This window comes from Artibeus jamaicensis, unplaced genomic scaffold (genome assembly GCF_021234435.1).
Source record: "Artibeus jamaicensis isolate MK-2021 breed Jamaican fruit bat unplaced genomic scaffold, CSHL_Jam_final contig_65, whole genome shotgun sequence".
In the NCBI taxonomy this organism is placed as follows: domain Eukaryota; kingdom Metazoa; phylum Chordata; class Mammalia; order Chiroptera; family Phyllostomidae; genus Artibeus; species Artibeus jamaicensis.
Window position 1 is genome coordinate 4,100,287 of NW_026521913.1, and position 21,952 is coordinate 4,122,238.

The 21,952-nt window shown below is 38.7% G+C and overlaps 2 protein-coding genes across 3 annotated transcripts in view; one reads left to right on the forward strand and one right to left on the reverse strand.

Annotated features, from left to right (window-relative positions):
* Window positions 1-21,952, reverse strand: part of RALGAPA2 (Ral GTPase activating protein catalytic subunit alpha 2) — a 431,148-nt gene that overhangs the window by 254,289 nt on the left and 154,907 nt on the right. For both annotated transcript variants that reach the window (XR_008392593.1, XM_053670940.1), the window contains exons 14-17: window positions 20,470-20,618; window positions 15,566-15,677; window positions 6,281-6,518; window positions 2,860-3,024 (exon numbers count right to left, since the gene is read on the reverse strand). Coding sequence is in view for 1 of the 2 variants with exons in the window: in XM_053670940.1 (XP_053526915.1) it covers window positions 2,860-3,024; window positions 6,281-6,518; window positions 15,566-15,677; window positions 20,470-20,618 (664 nt within the window). In the remaining variant the exon portion in view is untranslated. The remainder of the gene's footprint in view (window positions 1-2,859; window positions 3,025-6,280; window positions 6,519-15,565; window positions 15,678-20,469; window positions 20,619-21,952) is intronic.
* Window positions 11,878-12,949, forward strand: LOC119050202 (mitochondrial 2-oxoglutarate/malate carrier protein-like). Its single transcript, XM_053670942.1, is given in 4 exon segments — window positions 11,878-12,076; window positions 12,228-12,364; window positions 12,366-12,510; window positions 12,513-12,949. Coding segments are annotated over 4 exon segments (918 nt in total).

The following is a 21,952-nucleotide window of genomic DNA, read 5'->3' on the forward strand; positions in this document are numbered from 1 at the left end:
GCCTGAGCTCAATCCACTGAGTCATGCCAGCCAGGGTGGTTTCAAGTATTTTTAATTTAACCCCACAAAGGCCAGGTTTATGGTTTTTAAGTGACATGGTCTACAAATACGTTTATATGATTCTGTAAAATTCTTATTTTTGCAATACCATGGCTTTCCAGACACTTGAGGACACCGATAAACAGATCCTCACTGGCATAAATGTGCTGAGGATTTTCTAAAATATGCTGTGGCCTCTACCATATCATTGGTCTAATATAGCTATTGAAAAACTAAGATGCAATCTCTTCTATGGCTGTGTTTTGGCCAAGTAGTAGCATATGAAACATGTAATGTTCAATAACTTGCTCCTCAAAAAAAGGTGAGAATAGAGTTTTTAAGTGTTCTGAATGATCCCTTTTATTATCATAGTGATTCAAGGGTTGTGACAACAGGAAGCCTGAGCAGGTCAGATATGATGCCACTTTTGTCATAAACTTTTATTCTGATCCCTTTCTTTTGAAGATCCAGTGATAAAAGAAAGGAATAATGATTAGGAGGTGGGACAAGAAAGGAAATCAGTGGATAAACCTCCCTACAAGTTGCCTGCTACCAGGAATAGGGAATTTCCTTAGGGGAGAGGATGCTGCAGAAAGGAGTTAAAAAAGAGGTGAATGTAAGAGGGTGATAATCACGAACAAATGCTTCAGCAAAAAGCATGAGACAGGGTTAAGGTATATCTCCATAAAACTCCAACAGGATTCTAAACCATCTGTATTTATTTACTAAGCACTGAGAAGTATGTTGAGTACAAATAAATCTTTTTTTATATTCTATTTTTTTTTGAAGTGAAAAAATTTGGCCCAAAATATTAGGAACCCAAAAAAACGCAATAACCCCCCAAAAGGGTCCCCACCCCCCTATTTTTAATGGGGGGGAGGGGGTGGGCTTTTTTTTTTTTTTTTTTTTTTTTTTTAATTAATAAATCTTTGATTTATTACTAGAGAATATTATAACTTTCTGCAGTAAACATGCTGATTAACAATTATAATTGCATGGATTATTGATGTGAAAAACTGAGGGAAAATTGTTTTAAGTTACAACCTCAAAGTCACTGGAGGAGGGTGCTTTATTTGGTATTAAATACTGGATATAAGCTTACTTTTTGAAGATTTCTGTTTTTGTTTTAAGAGTAAAGTGTAGCAAACCAGTCTGATTAATGGGTTCTTGGTCAGGTTCTGGTTAATTCTTACTGGCTGTTACGGATATCTATAACCATGTAAAACTCAATTTTCAAAAGATACAAAAAATTTAAATTTTAAAAAATTGAGTCCTGAATTTAAATCCAGTCTGCATCCAGTCCTGAAAACTATTATTCTCCTTGTTGCTGGGACAAGTTGCCGCACTCTTTCAAGATTCATATTTTTCAATAACAATAAGGCAACTAGTTGTGTGAATACTAGTGTAATGGGACATGTAGGGTGAGAGGCCCCCCCCCCAGACCTGGTGGCTTGGTGGCTAGAACAGCAGGGCAAGGATTGAGAGTTGTTTTGCATATCAACAGGAGGCTAGCTAGGGAGCTGGGCATAACTTTGACCTATGATGTAACTGGGAGGCAGCTCCCCAGCTACAGCCCTGCGCAAGAGCTTGGAGACGGTTGGCTCCACACCACGGGGCCTTAACTCCTGGACTAACTAACTATGACAGCCACAAAAGGCGGAAGAATACAGGAGTGCTGGCAGGTGTATCAGGTTGTGGGATGAGTCGGAAATGGGGTGAGGAGGTTCCAGGCTGGGATTTAAACTAAAGGCAGTCAGCCGCAAGGGATGAGACACAATGCGAGACAATGAGGGAAAAAGCCAGACCATTCTGGACGATAAAGGGTGAAAGGACTCTTGCTGGCAGGCCATGAGGAGGTGCCACATCATTGTGGGTTAAGAACTAGAGATCCTGGTGACACTGCTGATGGTGCTGGGGACTGCAGGAGACCTGCCCAGCTCGCACAGATTACTGGGATGAACCCGGAGTCCAGCCAAGCTATGGACTTATATTTTTCCTGAGATATGGTACCTCTGACTGGTGAGGACTGGCAAGGGAAGGCAGGAATATGTGTGTGTTTGTAAGTGTGTTAAAGAGACTTTGAGATTTAATGGCAACATTCCACCATTATTTATCCAACTTTTGAATAAATAATTCCTTTCCTTTTCACCAAACTCTGGCATTGAGAGCCACAATTCCTACCTGGCAGCAGGCAAGAAGAACCCAGGGTGGGAGGCCAGTTTTGGTACCAGTATCTGGGTCCTAAATGTGTCCATTCTGTAACACTAAAACTCTTATTTCCTCAAGATTCAAATAAAACATCTATTTTCTCTCTTGCACAAACATCTGTCAATATTAATATCTCACTCAACATGAAAGCCTTACCATAATGAAGGATTTCAAAATAAATATGAAAAATTGAAAGTAACCAGAATAGAAAGTTAAAAAGATAGAGAAATTTCATTTAATGAAAGGTCTAGCTTTTAACTTCTGAGCAGAATTTTAAAACTTTTATAACATTTCATTCCCATAAATCCATTTTATTTTTTATTTTTTTAATCTTCGTGTGAAGATATGTTTATTGATTTTTAGAGAGAGAGGGAGGAAGAGAGAGAGAGCAAAATATCAACATGAGAGAGAAACACTGATGAGCTGCCTCTCCTATGCACACCAACCAGGAATCAAACCCACAACCTAAGTATTGTGCCTTGACCACATACTGAACCCACAACCTTCTGGGGCATGGGACAATGCTCCAACCAACTGAGTCACCGGTCGGGGTTCTATAAATCCATGTTAGATAGCTGTATACCTTTGGGAAATATTTAAATAAATGTTTACCAGTTGCTTTTTGACGAACAGTATTTCTTGCTTTCTCAACTCCTGGTGCCCCAGATGTGGTGGCACTCCTAAATCGCATTGGCTCAGTCACATCTGGGTGGCTCCTCCAGCTGAGAGAAAAGGATCTCCCCACAGTAGTTCCTTTCTGAGAATCTAGAATGCAGCCTGATAAAGGACAAGACAAAAAAAAATCTAAAGGCTAATTCATTATTATTCATTTCATAGCCTATGTTGCTCAGCAAATTTTATACCTACAATTATGTATAATCGCCAGCTTCTCTTGTTGCAAATTAGGTACCAACTCCTTATACTGTAATTTAGGAAGTTATTTATGTGCAGGTAATCTAAACATTCCTATTGACAAAGTATTTTTCAAACATCTCCAACAGTCTCATGAAAATTACTCTATCTTCATAGTACTTACTCCAATATACAAAAAAAACACATCAGTAAACCTCTCTCAATATAAGAACAATGTCAAATGAAGTTATACCACTGCTCCAAAAACTTTCATAAACCAGAAAGTCAGACATCTGATTTTAGACTAGTTTTCCATCCTGTAGGTGCCAACCTCTCCACAAATACCCAAAAGAAATTAATGCCTATAACCTCTAATTAGAGACAACCAAATGAGCAAGGAAAATGACAATCTACAAATAATACAAAATCCTATTTCAGTGAAGCTCCAAAAACAATAAATATTATAGCTCTGCAATTCAGATTTTCTTCTTTCCTCTCGTATTGCTCTGGTCATATATTTCAAATGTGTGGTCAAGAATCCAAAAGAAATACAGGAGAAAAGAGAATGAGACACTAAGAGATTTCTGAACAGGTATAATGTGATTGTTGGCTGCCACCTGTGGCTTGTTTTCACACTCAGGTTCCTCTCAGAGTGTATTTTATTTCCCCGAGTCCAGTACTTAGAAGCCAAGTACTTCTATAATGAATATTTAAATGTTTCTAGAATAAAGCAATATAATAATTAAATCAGAAATATATTCTGTACTCATTAAATTTGTTCTGTATTGTTCCAAAAATAGTGTTCCTGAAGTTGTTTACCTTTCTAAGACACACCTATCTTTTCCTATGACTCTGTTCACATAGTGAGAGGAAAAAATATTGTGGGCGGTGAGGGGGAGGGTAGATACAAGAATTTCAGGAGGCAGGGAATGTGCTGAGTTTGAGAAAATCCTGACCTCCGGTCTCAGCAACTCTCCTCATCCTGAAAGTCACTCATAGTCAGGCAGACTCTCTTCTGGGCTGAGAACCAAAGTTTTAGAGAACCAATTTTATCGTCTTAGGCCTGGGTTTAAATAGAGGCCCTCAGAGATGCTACAGAGCATAAGACAGAGGCCAAGGGCCCAGGCTCTTGGCTCCCTGAGCCTACTTCAATCCCAAATCTCTAGTTTAATACAGTTTTTTAGAAAGGGCTCTGTATAGTTTCAAAGGGAGAGGGAAAAGGGATATGCTGCTAAAATACATTAGAACATCATTAGTCTAAATTTAAACTAAACTGTGTCACTGGAATAGTATGTGCTTAGACTACTTTGTTTTGGCCTCCTACTAACTTGCTTTGGTTAACTGATGCTTTGGCAAGCCACTCACAGACTGCAATGAACATATTATAAGAATGAGCCATATTAATGATTGTAACTCATTCACACCTACCAGTATGCACATTCTCTTTTGTACTCTCTACCACACTTATGGCTTCATCATGTGACTTACTTTGGTAGCAAGACTGAGTAAGCAGAGATTTAAAATGCACCCATTGCCCAGTCACCCCTGACAACCCCTAGAAGTAGAGAGCTGCCTAAGTGACAATTCAGTCTAACTTAGTGATTTTCAATAGGTGTGCCATGCCACACCGATGTGCCATAAGAATTTTTAAAACATGCAATGTGTGATCTAGTCAGTGGCACTTATCTCTTTTCCCTTACACTGGCAAATAAAAAACTGACAACAGCCCACACATCAATAGCAATCCTATGTGAATGCTCTGTCTTGAACCATAAATATACAGGTTGCATAAAAGAGTTTCATTTTATTAATCATGTTGCATGATAAGGTTGTGTCTGGTTGGTTAATTCTTGATACCAGAAATTCTTATATACAAGTGTAGGCATCTGACTTTTTAAAAGTCACTTTGGAGCAAAAAGATAGGTAATTATTATTATAACTTTTTTTTGTAAATAAATCAAAATCACACCTTTTTGTCAGATCAGCAAAAAATGTATTTTTTGGTATGTTGCATAATTTTAGTAACTAGTTTGTGTGTACCATGAGATGAAAAAAGTTGAAAATCACTGGTCTAGCTGACTGCAAACACAGGCATGAATCCAGCAGAAAAACTGCCCAGCTAAGTCTGACCCAAACTTTCAACACATTATTACATCATTACTAAACAAATGGTTATTATTTTCAGCCATAACGTTTTGGGGTAATTTGTCACACAGTAAAAGCTAACTCACACAATCTATAATAAGGCTACTGATGAGGTTGTAGTGTACCACAAAAAGCAATGTACCCTTTATGAGTCTTTGAAGGAGAAAGCGTATCACTTAAGCAAGTACTCTCTGATTCTCTGATGTAACCCTGTGGAAATCAGAGTCAAATCTGAGGCTGCCTTCCCACCTCTCTAACAAGCACATACGGCTCTCTGGCATGCAATTTGGCATTTTAACTATACCTGTAGCTCCACCCCTTTCATTTTGCCCCAGTGTCCTTATTAATTTTAACAATTGTATTACATGTATTTCTGTGAGCTGCCTCAAAATCTTTACATAATAAATTAGAAAACAAGTGAATAATTCTAAGAATTGTGTCACGGTCTTAAAAACAGTAATGAAGACAGGGGATGCCAAATTGTCATCCCCAAAGAAACCACCACTGATGTTTCCACCCTGATCTGATTCTACCCCAAACCAATTCCTACGCCAAAACACATCAAAGCCAAAATGACTCCCATCTGAAGTATTCAGAATTTTTACACCTTTCCTAGGGAGGCAATAGAGTATGTCTTTCTAGTGTGGCATTTTGAGTTACCACCTCTTACCTATGTGACCCTGAATGAGTTAATCACTGTAGACTCTGTTCTTCAGTTTGTTTGTTTGTGATATGGGGATAGTCAATGGTATCTATCTCACAGGAAACCATGAGGGTGAAGAGAGAGAATATATACAAAGCACTAGCCATTATTGTTGTTTTTTACTACTATCCCCTTTGTCTGCTTTCTTCTTCCACAGCCTCTTCATAAATTTATCATCCTCATTAAGGGGATAGAATACCATAAGACACAATCTAATGGTTCCACTGAAGACACTGTCTATTTATATGGCTGGTTCAGTTTATTATGAAGTTTCACAATACTCCTTTCCTGATGTCTTAGACATCTGGGGTTATCTTGTAAGAATAGAAATACCTTTGCCTCGTTGTTTCTTTTCCTTCTGTTCACTTAATTTGTCCAGAGGTAGATTTGTCATCTCAACTCCATAAACAGTTCTTGCAAGCACTGCTGTCAAGGAATCCATAATGTTGGCCCATTCATTTATGAGTTCCTCCCACTCCGTGAGGGAGGACAGCACACCAAGAAAGTCATCCCAGAGCTCTCGAGAAATGTACACACAGAGGTTTGCTCGGATCCAAGCCACAATGAGCGTCTAAAACCAACCAACCAAGTGAGAGAATTAATTATCTTCGTTTGGAAAAAGTATAATTTTAACAAAATATTTTACATTACTAATAATAAAATGAACTTTACAACAGTAAGTGCTTTTGGATTTTGTTTTTCTCGTAATTTCTCAAATTCCATTTGATCAACTATAATCAGGATTTGAGCTACTGTGAAGTTAGTTATCATTATGAACAAAGTTACTAGTCCAAAATTATGAACAAAGCTACTAATTCAAAATTGGTCCTGGCATAATTGGGGAGAGGAGAAAGCTCTTTGTACAACAACTATTCTGTTCAAACAGCTCTTTCATTCTCTACAGTGGCTACTTTAGACATCATCTTCTATATGTAAACCTTCAACCTCACCAACTCCTCCCTGATTTTGAGCAGATGAACTCACTGCAGACTTAAAAGAAAACATAATTCATTAAACAAAATGCTTCTGACCTCTGCCCTCCAGGCCACATGTCTGCCCAGCCTCCCCTCCGCCTGCAGGCTCTGCTCTTTATACATGTCCCCACTCTGCTCTGGACCTCTTCCTCAGCTCTGCCTCTCCTTTATCTCCAATCCAGCCTACCTCCCCAGCTCTTCTCAGCAGCATAAAATACTCCAATTACTCCACATCTTTAAAAAAAAGTTCCCTTGAATAAAGATTATGAAGATTCCTCCCTCTATCTATAGCCCCATTTCTCCCCCTTTCAAAGCCAAGTTTCACACTTACTCCATCTGCAATTGTTCACCTCCCAGTCAGCCTCTGGCTTTCTCCCTCCTATGCCATCCCACCTTTTGCTTGGGTTTTGATCTCCATTCTCACAGCTCCAGTTATCTGTGTACTGTTGACTTCTGAATCTCCATGTTCATCTCAGACCTCTTCGCTGGTTTCCTGACCTATCTGCTAACTAGATAGCTCTGCCTGCATGTTTAGCAGGCACCTATAATACAGCATAATAGTAAAAAGAATTCAATTTCTTCCACTGAGATTCTTCCAAACCCTCAACCTGGTCTCTCCTGCTCCTCTAGTAGCCTTCAGTTTTCATAGTTCTCTGCACTTCCCCCATCAGAGCACTTAATGCTCTTTTCCTTAGGAGTCTATTAACTTCTTTGTGTCCCTCCTCTAGTCTTACAATCCACAGCACTACAACTGGTCACATGGACAACCCTACAAGACTACTATGCATATATTTTGGATATTTCCTTACCTTGATATTGCCCAGTACCTTACTTCTGCCAAAATATTCCACATCCTTTAAAATTCAAATAAAAATAATTTCTACCCAATCAAGATACAAATAGGCTCCCACTGTCATCAAGAGTTATGCTGTTCATGGAGTAGAAGTAAATATTTTTTAATTAAAAGAGAAATTTTTCTTTAACATACACATAGGAAAATTTTGAGAAATGGAAAACAGTCTATAATTAGGCAGGACTGTTTTGACCATCTGGAAATCATATTTAAAGTGACCCTAATGCAATATACCTGCTTCCTGTGTTTCAATTCATATCTACCACACTTACTAAAAGCCTAAAAATGTTAAAGTTGAGCTAAATTAGTTAAATATATTGAAAACAAGGTTTTAAACTCATATTTTAAGTGTGATTCTAAGAGGAATAAATTTTTTAGAAGTTAAGAACAGCCCTGGCTGGTATAGCTCAGTGGATTGAGCTCGGGCCTGCGAACCAGACAATCGCAGTTTGATTCCCAGTCAGGGCACACGCCTGGGTTGCAGGCCAGTTTCCAACAGGAGACTCACCAGAGGCAACCATACATTGATGTTTCTCTCCCTTTCTCCTTCCCTTCCCCTCTAAAGATAAATAAATAAATTTAAAAAAAAGAAGAACAATGTGACTTCTGGCCAAGATGGAGGTATAAGTAGGAACACATACCCCTCACACAACCATGAGAACAATCATGACTAACCTCAAAGCAAAAACAACCAGAACTGCCAGAAAAATCAAACTGTATGGAAGTCCAACAATTAAGGATTTAAAGAATTATTCATCTGGATGGGTAGGAGGGGTGGAGATGGAGAGCAAGGGCAGAGTATGTGATATGGAGGTGGCCAGACAGTGCTGGTGCTGGCCAGCAGAATTGATGGTCTGATATTCACATGTGGCAGATAAAAACCAGGAAGGTCACCTGAAGAGCAAGAGATCCTAGCTCCAGGCCAGACCATGCAGTCCAGAGTCCCAGTGCAGGGAAATAAAGCCTCATAACTTACGGCTGTAAAAACCAGTCAGGTTGGGGTCATGGAAGAAATGGCCAGTCTCTCAGAAGTATCCATTTAAAGGGCCCCCATGGTCCTAGAATATATGCAAACCACCCACTCTGGAAACTACCAACAGCACAACAGCTAGAGGGGCACCAGTTGCATACAGGGAAGTGGGTGAATTGACAGGAGATGGTGCAAGAGCTGAGCAAACAGTAGTGTTTCCTCTCTAACTCCTCCCCCACATAGAGCACACAAAGCTGTGAAGTGGGTTGATCCACCTGGTGAGTACCTAAAGCTCCTCCCCTTACAACATAACAGATGTACCAAGACAGACAGTCAAAGCAGCTCTATCAAAAAACACAGAAAAATGGGAGGCTGCCAAATCAAAGAGACAAAGAAATATGGTCCAAATGAAAGAACAGAGCAAAACTCCAGAAGAAGAACTAAGCAAAATGGACAAAGCCAACCTATCAGATGCAGAATTCAAAACACTGGTGATAAGGATGCTCAGAGAACTCACTGAGTATGGCAAATGCTTAAGAGAAGAAATGAAGGCTACAATAAGTGAAATAAAAAAAAAATCCACAGGGAACCAACAGTGAGAGGAAGGAAGTGTGGTTCAAATCAACAATTTGGAACATAAGGAAGAAATAAACAGTCAACCAGAACAGAATAAAGAAACAAGAATTCAACAAAATGAGGAGAGAATAAGAAGACTTTGGGACACCTCCAAAAGTGTCGATATCTAAATAATAAGGATGTTGGAAGTGGAAGAGAAAGAGCAAGAAATTAAAAACTTATTTGAAAAAAACTTCCCTAATTTGGCAAAGAAAATACACATGCAAGTTCAGGAAGCACAGAAAGTCCCAAACAAGGTGGACCCAAAGAGGACAACACTAAGGCACATCATAATTAAAACGCCAAAGGTTAAAGATAGAGAATCTTAAAAGAAGCAAGAGAAAGGAGGAAAGTTACCTACAAAGAAATTATCATAACACTAGCAGCTGATTTCTCAAAAGAAATTTTGCTGAGACAAGAAGGTACTGAAAAGAAGTATTCAAAGTCATGAAAAGCAAGGACCAACAACCAAAATTTATCCAGCAGAGCTATCATTTAGAATGGAAGGGCACATGAAATGCTTCCCAGACAAGGTAAAGCTAAAGGAGTTCATCACCAAGCCCTTATTATATGAAATTTTAAAAAGACTTATTTAAGAAAAAGAAGATCAAAACTATGAACAGGAAAATAACAATCTCACAACTATCAACAACTGACTCTAAAAAACAAAAACAAACTACGCCAACAACTAGAACAAGAACAGAATCACTGATATGGAGATCATACGGAGGGTTATCAGCAAGAAGGGGAAGAGGGAGAATGGGGGATAATTAAGAAGCATAACTGGTAGATAAGCATAATTGGTAGATAAAAAATAGACAGAAGGATGTTAAGAACAGTATAAGAAATGGAGAAGCCAAAGAATTTATCTGCATGACCCACAGACATGAACTACGAGTGAGGATTGTTGGAGAGAAGGGAGGTACCCAAAAGAGGGGGGCAAAGGGGAAAAATTGGGACAACTATAATAGCATAATCAATAAAATATACTTAAAAATAAGTAAATAAATAAAATTAAGAACAATGCAAATTAAAAACTAAAACAATTATCATTTATCAATACTTTATTATATATTTTTATTGTAACCAAAATGTTTGCTTCCATTTACTCATTTTTACACTGCTATTTTCAAGACGAGTTTGAGGCCATTACCATAAAGTGCATATATACAATAAATTTCACAAATATAACCCTAAGTAGAGTACAAGAGGAAAGGATGGACTAGCACTGTTACCAGGACTCAGGTTCTTGTTTGGTTATAGCACTGGCTTCAGATTTAAAAGCAGATGTTGTAGTGTGGTAAGATGCCCTATATTAGGAATGTAGCATTAGCTTCATTTAATTGACTAATTATAGAGCACTGACTTTCTGTATCTTATAGAATTCATCTTAGCAAATCTTGCAAATGTGTATACAGATGTGTTGAATCATCATCATAATTCACAACTAGCAACACTTCCACGCAGAACAAAATGAAGTGGCACCTTTGGGCACGAAGGCAAGGTACCCTTTGAATATGTCACCCTTTCTAACAGGAAGAGGGAAAGAGAGCCCTAGTCAGCTGGTTCTGTCACTATCTTGATTTGTAATCTGGGCAATTTACTTGGCTTTTTGGAGTCATATTTCTTGTTAAAAATAAAAAGCACCTCCAAGTTTCTCTCAGCACTGAAATTCATGTTTCATCAAATATATCTTGGTATACAACCTGTATGAAAAACACCTTCATTCATAAATCACTCCTTTTCTTACATACATTTCTCCAACCAACTTTCCACGTCTCTCCCATACTTAGGGGACTACACAATTGTAAAGTAATGGCTCATACTATAAATAGAGGAACCATAGTCCAAATTTCCTGATATATTGTACTTTAATAGCCTTGGACATAAGGTCATAGCACTAACAAGAGGTTAAACATCATGTATGGCAATCAGCATTATTTGGAAAGTATTTAAAACTAAGTAAACCTCAACTATCATTTGAAGAAAATTTGCCAGTGCAAATTAGCTACTGATAGAGGAAAAAAAACCTAAACACTAAAGGAAAAATTTTTAAATGATAAAAGAAAAATGGGAATTAAAAATTTCCTGTCCCCTTTAATAATCTCCTTATTCAATTTTTTAAAAATTAAATATCTGGCAACTGTAGACAGTCCACATGACCAAATGAATAATAATTAGATGGCATACTTTAATCTTACTGTGAGACTAAGGTGATGCCCAGCTGATTGCCTGGCAGCTCTGTCCAAACCTTTCACACACCCTGCCCCCTTGGATCTCACAAAAGCACTTAAGTCAACATATGATCATCTATCCCAAATAACTCCATTCTCATTTTTATGACAACAAGATAGGAAGGTAGGAAGGAATCCTACCTTCAAGATAGGAAGGAATCCTTTTCTGGTTGTGACAGATTAGGGACGACTCAGAAAGGTAAAGTAATTTGCTCAAAGCCACACAGCCAGCAATGCCAGAATGGGGATCAGAACTCAGAATCAAACTCCCTGACCTGAGAGCCATGGGGATGTGTGTGTGCACCTTTGCCCCTGTTGTACACGAAGTGTCACCTTGGGCTCAAGAGGGGCCTCACATGCACAGGACTGTCTGTCAAGGGCCATCGAGTGATAGCAATGACAGTGAGTCCTTTGGCTGTCAGGATGGACAGGAAACCCATACCTCCCCTAAGCTGGTCAAGTTCCTGTTTGGGGACTTGGTGGTGATGGGATATACAGTTTTTGTGCAACCCCTGCAACTGAAGAACCTGATGCAGCTGAGTGGGGGAAGAAGCCAAGGCATGAGAGTACAAAACCAGCTTCCTCGACCTCACCAGTAACCTTAAGGCAGAAGAGCTGAGGAGCATTTACACCAGGCTGTCAGCAGGCCTACCACGCCAGCCTGCTTACACCGCCACTTGCCTTGGCATCTATACTGTGCTATTTCAACGTCTGACTAGGGCTGATGATACAACCCCTAGTTTTCTGTTGAAGGTCCTGATTGGCATGACTTGCAGGTCCCACTGGTGCCTTTGTAGGAACATCAGCTGAGGTGGCTCTTACCCACATCATGGCCAATGGCCTGCTTTCAGCTGACCAGTGCTATGGCTACAAAAATGTGTTCAATGCCCTGATTCAAATTTCCTGGGAGGAGGGATCCCCACACTATGGACGGGCTGCATCCCTACCATGGCTCAGGTAGTTGTCGTCAATGCTGCCCAGCTCACCTCTTACTCTCAATCTCAGCAGTTCTTACTAGACTCAGGCTATTTCTCAGACAACATCCTATGCCACTTTTGTGCCAGCATGATCAGTGGCCTTGTCCTTACTACTGCCCCCATGCCTGTGGACATTGTCAAGACCCAGATCCAGAACATGAGAATGACTAATGGGAAGCCAGAATACAAAAACAGGCTGCATGGGCTGGTGAAAGTCATTCACTATAAAGGCAGGCAAAGGGCCTGGAGCTGGTATGCTGGGGTTTCCATTGCCTGCTACTCCTATAGTCACTGTGCCCCTCGGAGGCCTGGACTACTGCCCTGGGCTCCTTTAATTATTTTCCCTCCACAGTGTGGTTCCTTCCTCTGCAGTAAATAACTTTGGTCTGTCCTATCCCTGATACAGCTTACCCTACTTATCCTGATCCTCATGACTTCTCTGTTCCTAGCTGTGCCTTGGAAGGAGCTGAGAAACTGAGGATTTTTCAGTCTCTTCTTAGATGTTAGTTTCTGGGCATATAGGACAGCAGAAGATCCCCTGTCTCAGTAGAGAAACCCAGGCAGAGCTAAGGAGACCAGAGACAGCAGAAGCTATCAAAATGGTCAGAGGATATACAGTGGGAGGATGTGGCCTTTCTCCTTTCATCTCCCTATGGACATAATTAATCAATTAGATTGATAACATAAAAAAATCTAACTCCCAAAAGCTTCTCTTTACTATTTTATGGTTAGTCCTTTTTAAAAAAGATTTTATTTATTTATTTTTAGAGTGAGGGGAGAGGAGGGAGGGAGAGAAACATCAATGTGTGGTTGCCTTTCCTGTACTCCTCTACTGGGGACCTGGCCTACAACCCAGGCATGTGCCTTCACTGGGAATCAAACCAGCAGTCGCTGGTTTGGTTTGCAGGCCGGCACTCAATCCACTGATCCATGCCAGCTAGGGCTTATGGTTAGTTCTTAATTTAAGCATTCTTCTTGATCCATCTAACCACTGCCAAAATAATAATAAAACATCAAAATATTTAATAATCATGGACTCAAAACTAATCTTCAAGTAAGAGCTGACAAGATTTCTCCATTAATGAGGGGGATTTTCTTACCCAAACCAAAACCAACCAACCAAACAAAAAACACCCGTCCACAACAGTCTTGCTTAATTCAGTAACAAGTTCTTACTCTAATTTCATTACAAACACGCAGGGCCAGGAAACTGGTGACAAATGAGACCTAAGTACCCACCGGTCTCAGCTTGGCCTCAGTCCATATCACTTGGCAGCCCTAGTCCCAACAGGACTGAGAGATCAAGAAGATGCTGACAGTGAGATGCTCCAGCAAAGTCGGAGCGAAGTGAGTAGAGTAACTGTATTTCCAGGGGGCAGCAAAGCAAGTGGTTCGGAATGTACCACTATTGGGGCAAGAGGACAACAAAGCATGACCCTCACAAAAGGATGTATAGACCACTACAAATACCCAATAACTAGGCAAGGCAATCAGAGTCCAATTTCTGTAGCCTTTCCTACATGTTTCATGAGGTCAAGGTCATTCAATCATATTAAATTATTAAAAATTAGTGTGAACAGTTGGGTTTTCTTGTTACAATGGGAATAATATGTTTTATTTAAAGAACTAATTTCTCTTTTTATCACCTTCATTTACATATCCTGCCTGTAGGCTAGAAATGTTCTTTATATCCTCCAAAAACCACCTTCACATCAACTGAGGAGAGAAGTTAGCTTCTCTAACTGTCCCTCCCAGCTGACAATACACTATGCTTTCTCATGTTAAAGTATTCAGTCATGTCCAACCACTATACTAATGCCTTTGTGTAGAATATCACACAATTCCAGAGTCCTTTCACACTGTTTCTTTCATAAATGCTTCATAAATTCTCTGTATCCCATAAATATTAGTGCTTTCTAGTAGTTGCAATAGGCTAGTAGCCCTCAGAACCTTCAAAACTTCCACTTTCCAGGCAGCTATATATTATCTGCCTTCTTGTCTCCCCGGCTCAGGGTGATGTCAAATTTCTTAACCTTTCTCATTATATAAGATGCAAAAAACAGACATCTCCTAAAGTCATCCCAGCCTTCCTTACCTTATCCGGGACTTCATTTCTGTAGTACTCCTCCCACTCCCACAAACTATCTTTTTCTCCCTCACCGAACCTTCCCCAGTGACAAGCAATCATACTTTAACACCAACCACCTTAAATCCTGCCCTCTAAACATGCTGCGCACTCCAGCTAGTTCCCTTTCCCTCCTTGCTTCCATATCAATACCTCTGCAAAGCCTTGACTATACTTTCTACCTCCACTGCCCAGCTCTGTTTTCTCCTCCATCCACTCCAAATGGGCCTCATTCTCCTAGAACATTCTCAACCACCTACCTACCTATTGCCAAAGTCACTGGTCCACTGGTCATTCCCCTTTTACCCAATATTCTTCTCTAGGCATCCAGACTAGTTTTCCTCCTAGCTCTCTGGCCACTTTTTCTCAGCATTTTGGCTGGCTTCTCTCCTTCACCAATCATGTAAATGGCCCTCTTCCTTCTATGACATAAATTCTCTCTCTAGGTAATCCCATCTGGTAATGTGGCTTCAAACACAATTGTTCAACACAGCAATGGTGCTCACATTTTTATTTCTAACCTAAACTGCTCCCTGACCTATTCCCATTCCCATACTTCTGTTCATCCTTTACCTCTTCAAATCTACCTGGCTCTCCACCAAAGCCATCAGCTCTTGGTATTTTCCTAATTTCTATGAACTTCAAGCAAATCAAAAGAGGAAGTAAATGGCAAAAAGGTAAGGCATAAAAGAAGCCTTGAACTAACTGTAAAGAATAGATTACAGCTTTTATGACAAAACTAAGGAAAATTTCTAGAAATTTAAAGTTAGTTTAATTTTTACTCTTAAAATTCTCTGTGATTGAAACTGCTTTGGTGTGAAATTTGATTCATCTTGTGCATCTGCAGTGGTTTAGTAAAAAAAGACTTACCCTAAACAGTAACCCTGCCAAACTCTGGGCAAACAAGTCCTTTATTTGTTTATCCTTTGGCTTCTGCAGGACAGCTTCTGTTATCCTGAGTAGTATTTGCAACATCTGTTCCCTGAGTCATCCAAAATAAAAGTTCATATTAATCACATCTTCAAAGCACTTTAATTTATAGGTACAAGAAATTCTCTTAAGAATTCAGCAACATTGATAAACATGTATTACTCAAAAATATTAAAAACTGGAATGCCCATTAAATAACAAATACTATATTTTATCAAAATAAGCTACCTTATGTTACAACAGTTCTAAAAATATTCCTCCTATGCCCACAATAATAGGCAGGATAAAGCAGGTATCATCCTAGCCTGATTTTTCTCCCCTTGGCAAGAAGGGAAACAAGACTGTTTCTCCACTTGTGCCTATCTGAACTTATGTAACACCCTTTAATTTTCATATCCATTATTTTATTTAACCTCTAAGGTCTCCTTATCTATCTTTTTGATAGAAAATAAAATTGAACTTTCTGGTCTTTGTTCTGTGGAGATATGTAGTCAACATAACAGTATAACTGAACTCCACAGTACTCTTAAGGTAGGAAGGTTTGGAAAGGCCACTTTTGGCCACTTTGAGTAGCTTTGTGACTGGAAGATCCTGACTCTGTACCACAAGGCACAACTGAGACAGCTGCAATCATAACATCTTAGTCACAGTGTAGCTGGCAGAAAGGGGTTTTTGTGTAAAATATCTTTGAAGAGTATAAAACACTAGACAGACAGAATAACACTGCTAATTGTAATAGTAATACAGTCTCCCGAATAGCAAAAGGGATTTTTCCTTCTCGCAGCTAACTTATGTTCTTCATATCAGAGAGTCTGCTCACTTTTTCTTATCCCAAATTCCATCCATGAACACATTATCTTTGGTGTATACAGCAGTCTATTTGTTCTCAGAGGGAAATCACCTCAGTTCTACTTTTAACTTCTCCTCTGAGATCTTACTAACCATTTGTTTATCTTTATAACGCTCTTTTTGGCCTCACTGCTCATTAGTGATAAGATCAAGAGCTGGACAAAGTCATGTAGTCCAAGTCAGATGAAATATCTAAATCATAGTTCCTTTATACTTTTCTCATATTTCTGCACATTAGGACAGTTATTTTCTCTTAACATGGCATTGAACCTCATTAAACTTCTATGATCTCTAGGGATTTCCTGCCATACTTGCATCTGAGACCCCATTAGACTTTTGTCCTGGGGTTTGTTAGTGTATATTCTCACTGCACGCTGTTCTACCTGTTTCCTTCTCCTATACACTGTCTATGGATTCCAGAGCAGGGAATAAGAAGACCTATCGAGTCATGAGAGATATGGGCACATTTCCATGGAGTGGACAGTGACTGCGAAGAGGTAAGGAAAAAATGGTGCAGAGCAGGGGACAGCCTGTCACTCAGCACATTCAGGGTCCCCAAGCCCTTGTCACAGGTAGAGAGAAGGGTAGCCAGTGTCACCAATGCCCACTCCAATTAAGTGATGCTTAAGACAATAAAAAAAGACCCCTTCTACATGAATAGTTATATACCATCTTACAACCATGATGAGAATAAGAGATGTAATAGTTTTAAATAAGACCTCAGTCATGGGAACTACTATCAAAAATGCAAACCTGATCTAAGCAATGACTGACAAAGACACACATGAATTAAATTTCTGAACCCAATGAAAGCTTGAAAATCCATAAAATTCCCATAATCGTCATCTGGAAGAATCTGAGAGTGAAAAATTGTCTCTAGTTTGGAAAGATCTTTCAGTTTGTTTCCTTCTATTTTATGAAACACTGACTTTTGGTAACTCTTCCTCAAAAGATCACTGCTCCAAAAACGTAACAAACTTCTATCAGAGTATATGAAATTATGTATATGAACTATCTTTGTGTTGGCAGGGTATTTTTTCCTGCACTCTTAATTATTTACACTGTCCTCATGATCTCACACAGATTATACTGTTGCTCATTCACACACCAGTGTTTACTGTTCTGAGGCCACTTAACATTTCCATGACTACAGCCTTGGTCTAGTGGCTGCCATCATCTATGGCCCCAGACTTTGTGCTCTACCCACTACTCATCTCTTCTCCATGTGGCCATCAGAGACCTTTTGGAAGCATAAATCAGATTTGTGTCACACTGTTGCTCACACACAGAGATGTAGCCAGTGGCTTTCCTGTGGCCTACAAGGAAGGCCCTGTGCAACCTGGCAATGGCTGGCCCCCTGCCTCATGCCCTCCCTCTCTCCCTTTCCCTCTGTCTGCTCCAACACATTGGCTATCATCTTATCCCGCCTGGAACATGCTGTACTTGTTACTTGCTGTTCCTTCTGCCTGGAATGCTCTCCTCTCAGACCTCCCCATGCTCCTTTCTCCCTTTACTCAGGACTCTGCTCAGAATGGCCTTCCCTGACACCTGATGAAAAAATCTACCCCACCCTACACTGCTTTCTTGTTTATTTTTTAACATGTTATACTACTGAAATTGCTTCTGTAATCATCATACTTCTCAGTCTGTGAGGATGCAAACCTCATGAGGACAGGGACATTGTCTGTCAATATCATAGTAGCAGAAGCTAGGTAGTTCTTTATTGAATAAAAGAAGGAAAGGAAAGGTGGGAGAGGAAAGACCAAGGGAAAAAGGAATTCAGGAATTGTCTAGCTCTAAAATACATAAGAAAGTCTGCTAGGGATAAAGGCACATTCCTTTCAATACTCTACTGACTATTTTTTGGTGAGCATTTTCGCCTATTCCTATAATTTGTTTTATTTTATACTTTTACTTGAAAATTTCTAAATTTTTAAGGAACAAAGAAATCATCTGATTTCGTTTCCTACAATTTTCACTAAAACGCTTATCAAAACATAAAAAAACTACTAATACAATATTATACAGAATTTGTAGAGTTTTCAAAGAAAAAAACATCAAAAATACTATTGCTATAACTGTGGCATCAAGGAGCAGATGTTGCAAAGCACACCGGCACTTCTGATCACTTTCGATAATACTGACATAGCATTTAACTTTTTAAAATCATATTGTTTATCATTCTAATATTTCCAGCTTTAACAACCGCTTCTTGGAAAACAGAGCTAAGTTTAAAAGTCTGGGGAAGACGCCAGTGGAATTTATATCTTAAAATAATCATTTTGATGCTTGTAGTTTATCTATTAGTGAACTCTATGCAAACAGGATTCCTCTAGGCCCACCCTTCCCTCATCTGAGAAAGAAAAGGGCTAGACTCAATGGCCTCTAAGGCCCTTGCCAGTTCAATCCTAACTCAGTTTTATGGTTTCCACGTTCTACAGACAGATGCCTTCAAAGAACCCTTTGTGATGACTTAAGGATGTTCAGAAAGGCATTCAGAACACAGGCCTGGTAACAAAGACCCCCCCAAACTTCCATGAAGGAAGTGTGTCATCAGTGCTGGTCTGCAGTGGCCTCAGTGAACTAAAAGCCACAGCCAAGTGTCACCAAAAGGAATGCTGACCATAACCAGGTGAACAGTGAGGGCAGCTTATCTGCTGGCAAATGGTGGCTGGGTGAAAGGAACATGCAAAAAATGAACTAGAGAGACATTTTAAAGGCCGAACTGAGAGGCTGTATTTTCGATGCATTAAGAAATACAAAGCAGCTCTGAGGTGCTCTGGTGTGTTGCTGAGAACCTCTAAAAACACCTCAGAAGCTCATGTCCTATTAAGATATTCATTTTGGAGAAGGGGATGGGAAAAAACCTAATTTACTGTTAATCTCTAGGGATATTATAAAAACAGCAAACAAAAACAATAAAAATGAACACACTTTGCATAAGCATATTTTAACAATGCCACTATTACTTTTGACCCAGTCATTCTGGCAATTTATCATTTAAAAATAATTTGTTTTCCAAAGGAATTTCAAACTTTGAGTCTGAAGAAACAAGAGTCAGTTAACAGCATTTTGGAACAGAGCATATGAAGAATGATATTGGGTTGGCCAAAAAATCCATATGGGTTTTTCCATAAAGTAAAAGACACATTTTTCATTTTCACAAATAATTTTACTATAATTTGGATACTTTGAGTACGTTAGCTATCTCCAATGTGGTATAACATTGATTGTTTTCAATTAATGTACTCATTTGATCATTATCAACTTGAACTGATCTACCCAACCATGGAGTATTACCAAGCAGCAAGAAATCTTCAGCAAACTACTTTTGAAACACATTTGATCAGTTACTGCACCTTTTCCATTCACTAACCAAATCTTTTTTTGCATTTCAATTGTGTTTCTACCTTTCTTGAAATAATTTAAAGTGTAATATGCCAAAATGCTGCACATTTTCTTTCATATTTGATATTAAAATGGCTACAAAAAATTCACCAATTTTGATGGGTTTTTTTTAATGCACCGCTGATATGACAGCTGTCATAATACAATCAAACAAATTGTTTCAAATGAAGTTAAAGACAACTAAGCACTACTAGAGCCATCTTACAGAAAATAACAAACCAACTTTTGGGCCAACCCAATATTATAAAAATCTCGGTTATACTGCTTGTCCGCAAAACTGTTTGATTAAAATGTCAGTTTAAAATGAAGAAGTCTACTATTAATTACTTTAATTACTATTAAAGTAATTTGACTACTTACTATTAATTCAAGAATATTTTAAAACCAATAATGAAAATAAATGAACTATCAAAGTACTGAATATTTTACCTGCTTCAAAAATCACAGAAACTTTTACAGAGGACTAATTATCACCTTATTGGTAACTCTGTAAATCCATATGATATGAAAGCTATAACATTTTAATTATTATGTTGAAAAACAGAAACGTCTGTTTTACAATTTTAATTAATTTGAAATAAACTTACCACGTCTTTTTATTCATTGTAAGTTCCATTATCATGCGTCTAAAAATAATCAAAACAGCTTTACAAGCATCAACTTGTTCTTTCAAGAGTATGGGAACTTCGGCACATGGTTCCAGCAAAAAGACGTTTGCAGCATTTGTCAAAAATACCTTAAAATAAACAAGTTTTCCTTTAGAAAATATTAAACATAGATATGAACAAATTTTATTTAAAAATAATAATACTAATTTCACTTTACCAATGAATCACCTTTGAGTTATTTCAATTAAGGCAAAAATATGGTACCAACACATACTGAAGATTTTTTTCATTCATCTGTTAGAATCACTCAAATATTGAGACATCTTGAAGACCTTTCTTAAAAAATATTACTATTACATATTATTAATATTGTGACTTTAGAAATTACAAGAATCAGAGGAGCTTTTTTAAATTTGACTTTTACGATTTTATTCATTTATTTTTATAGAGGGAATGGTGTGGGAAGAAAAGGAAACATCAATGTGAGAGAGAAACATGAATCAGCTGCCTCTCACATGTGCCCAACCAGGGACCAAACCTGCAACCCAGGCCACATGCCCTGACCCAGCATCAAACTGGTGACCTTTTGCTTGCCAGGATGATACTCAACCAACTGAGCCACACCAGTCAGGGCCAGAAAAGCTTTTGAAGACCTTTGTTTGATATCTCCTCCAAAAAGAGGGGGGAAAAAAAAGGTAAGATATGATCACTGCCTCTGGATGAGAAATTATGGTGTGGGGAGGGGACAGGAAGAGACACTGTGGTCAGAAAGCAGTTGGAAAGGACTGATTATTGTTGAATCTCCCAGCACATGAACAACTTCTGAGAGGAAGCATAGCCAGTACTGCCCAACATGGGTGTGGACCTCTAAAAGCAGTGGCATGCCAGGAAATAAAAGCCACACCATTGACATTGCACATCTTCCAGGAGCTTATATTTTTTAAAATGTCTTCTGTGTAGTAGAATGTAAAACCTAAGTTAATTCTTAAGATAAAAACAGATTTCAAAAAGAATTTAGATAATCAGCCGATTAATCTATGCTCTGCCTCAAACCTTTAAGATACAAATTCAATGTCCTCTAACATCAAGCAAGGGTGTTTCAGAAGAAAATTATGAGAAGCAGTAACCCAGGCTATCATGTGATAAGTTTACTGCTTAGGGGCACTACAATAAAATTGCAATGTGTTACTATTTAGACACATGACACTAGCAAACTCTCAATTTAAGAAATTCTGAGTTGTCATTCTGGTAATGTGGATGGATCTGCTCCATATATCGAGTTATATTCCATTTTAGGTTTCCTTTGTGTTCAACAGTGTAGATTCAAAGGATCTAGGAATAAGCAGAACTTCTTTGGCTCACCCATGGATGAAACCCATTAATACAACATCTCAAAACATATGCAAAACTGACCAAAGAAAACAACATACTCAAAAGTCAAGTGTATAAACTAAAATATTGA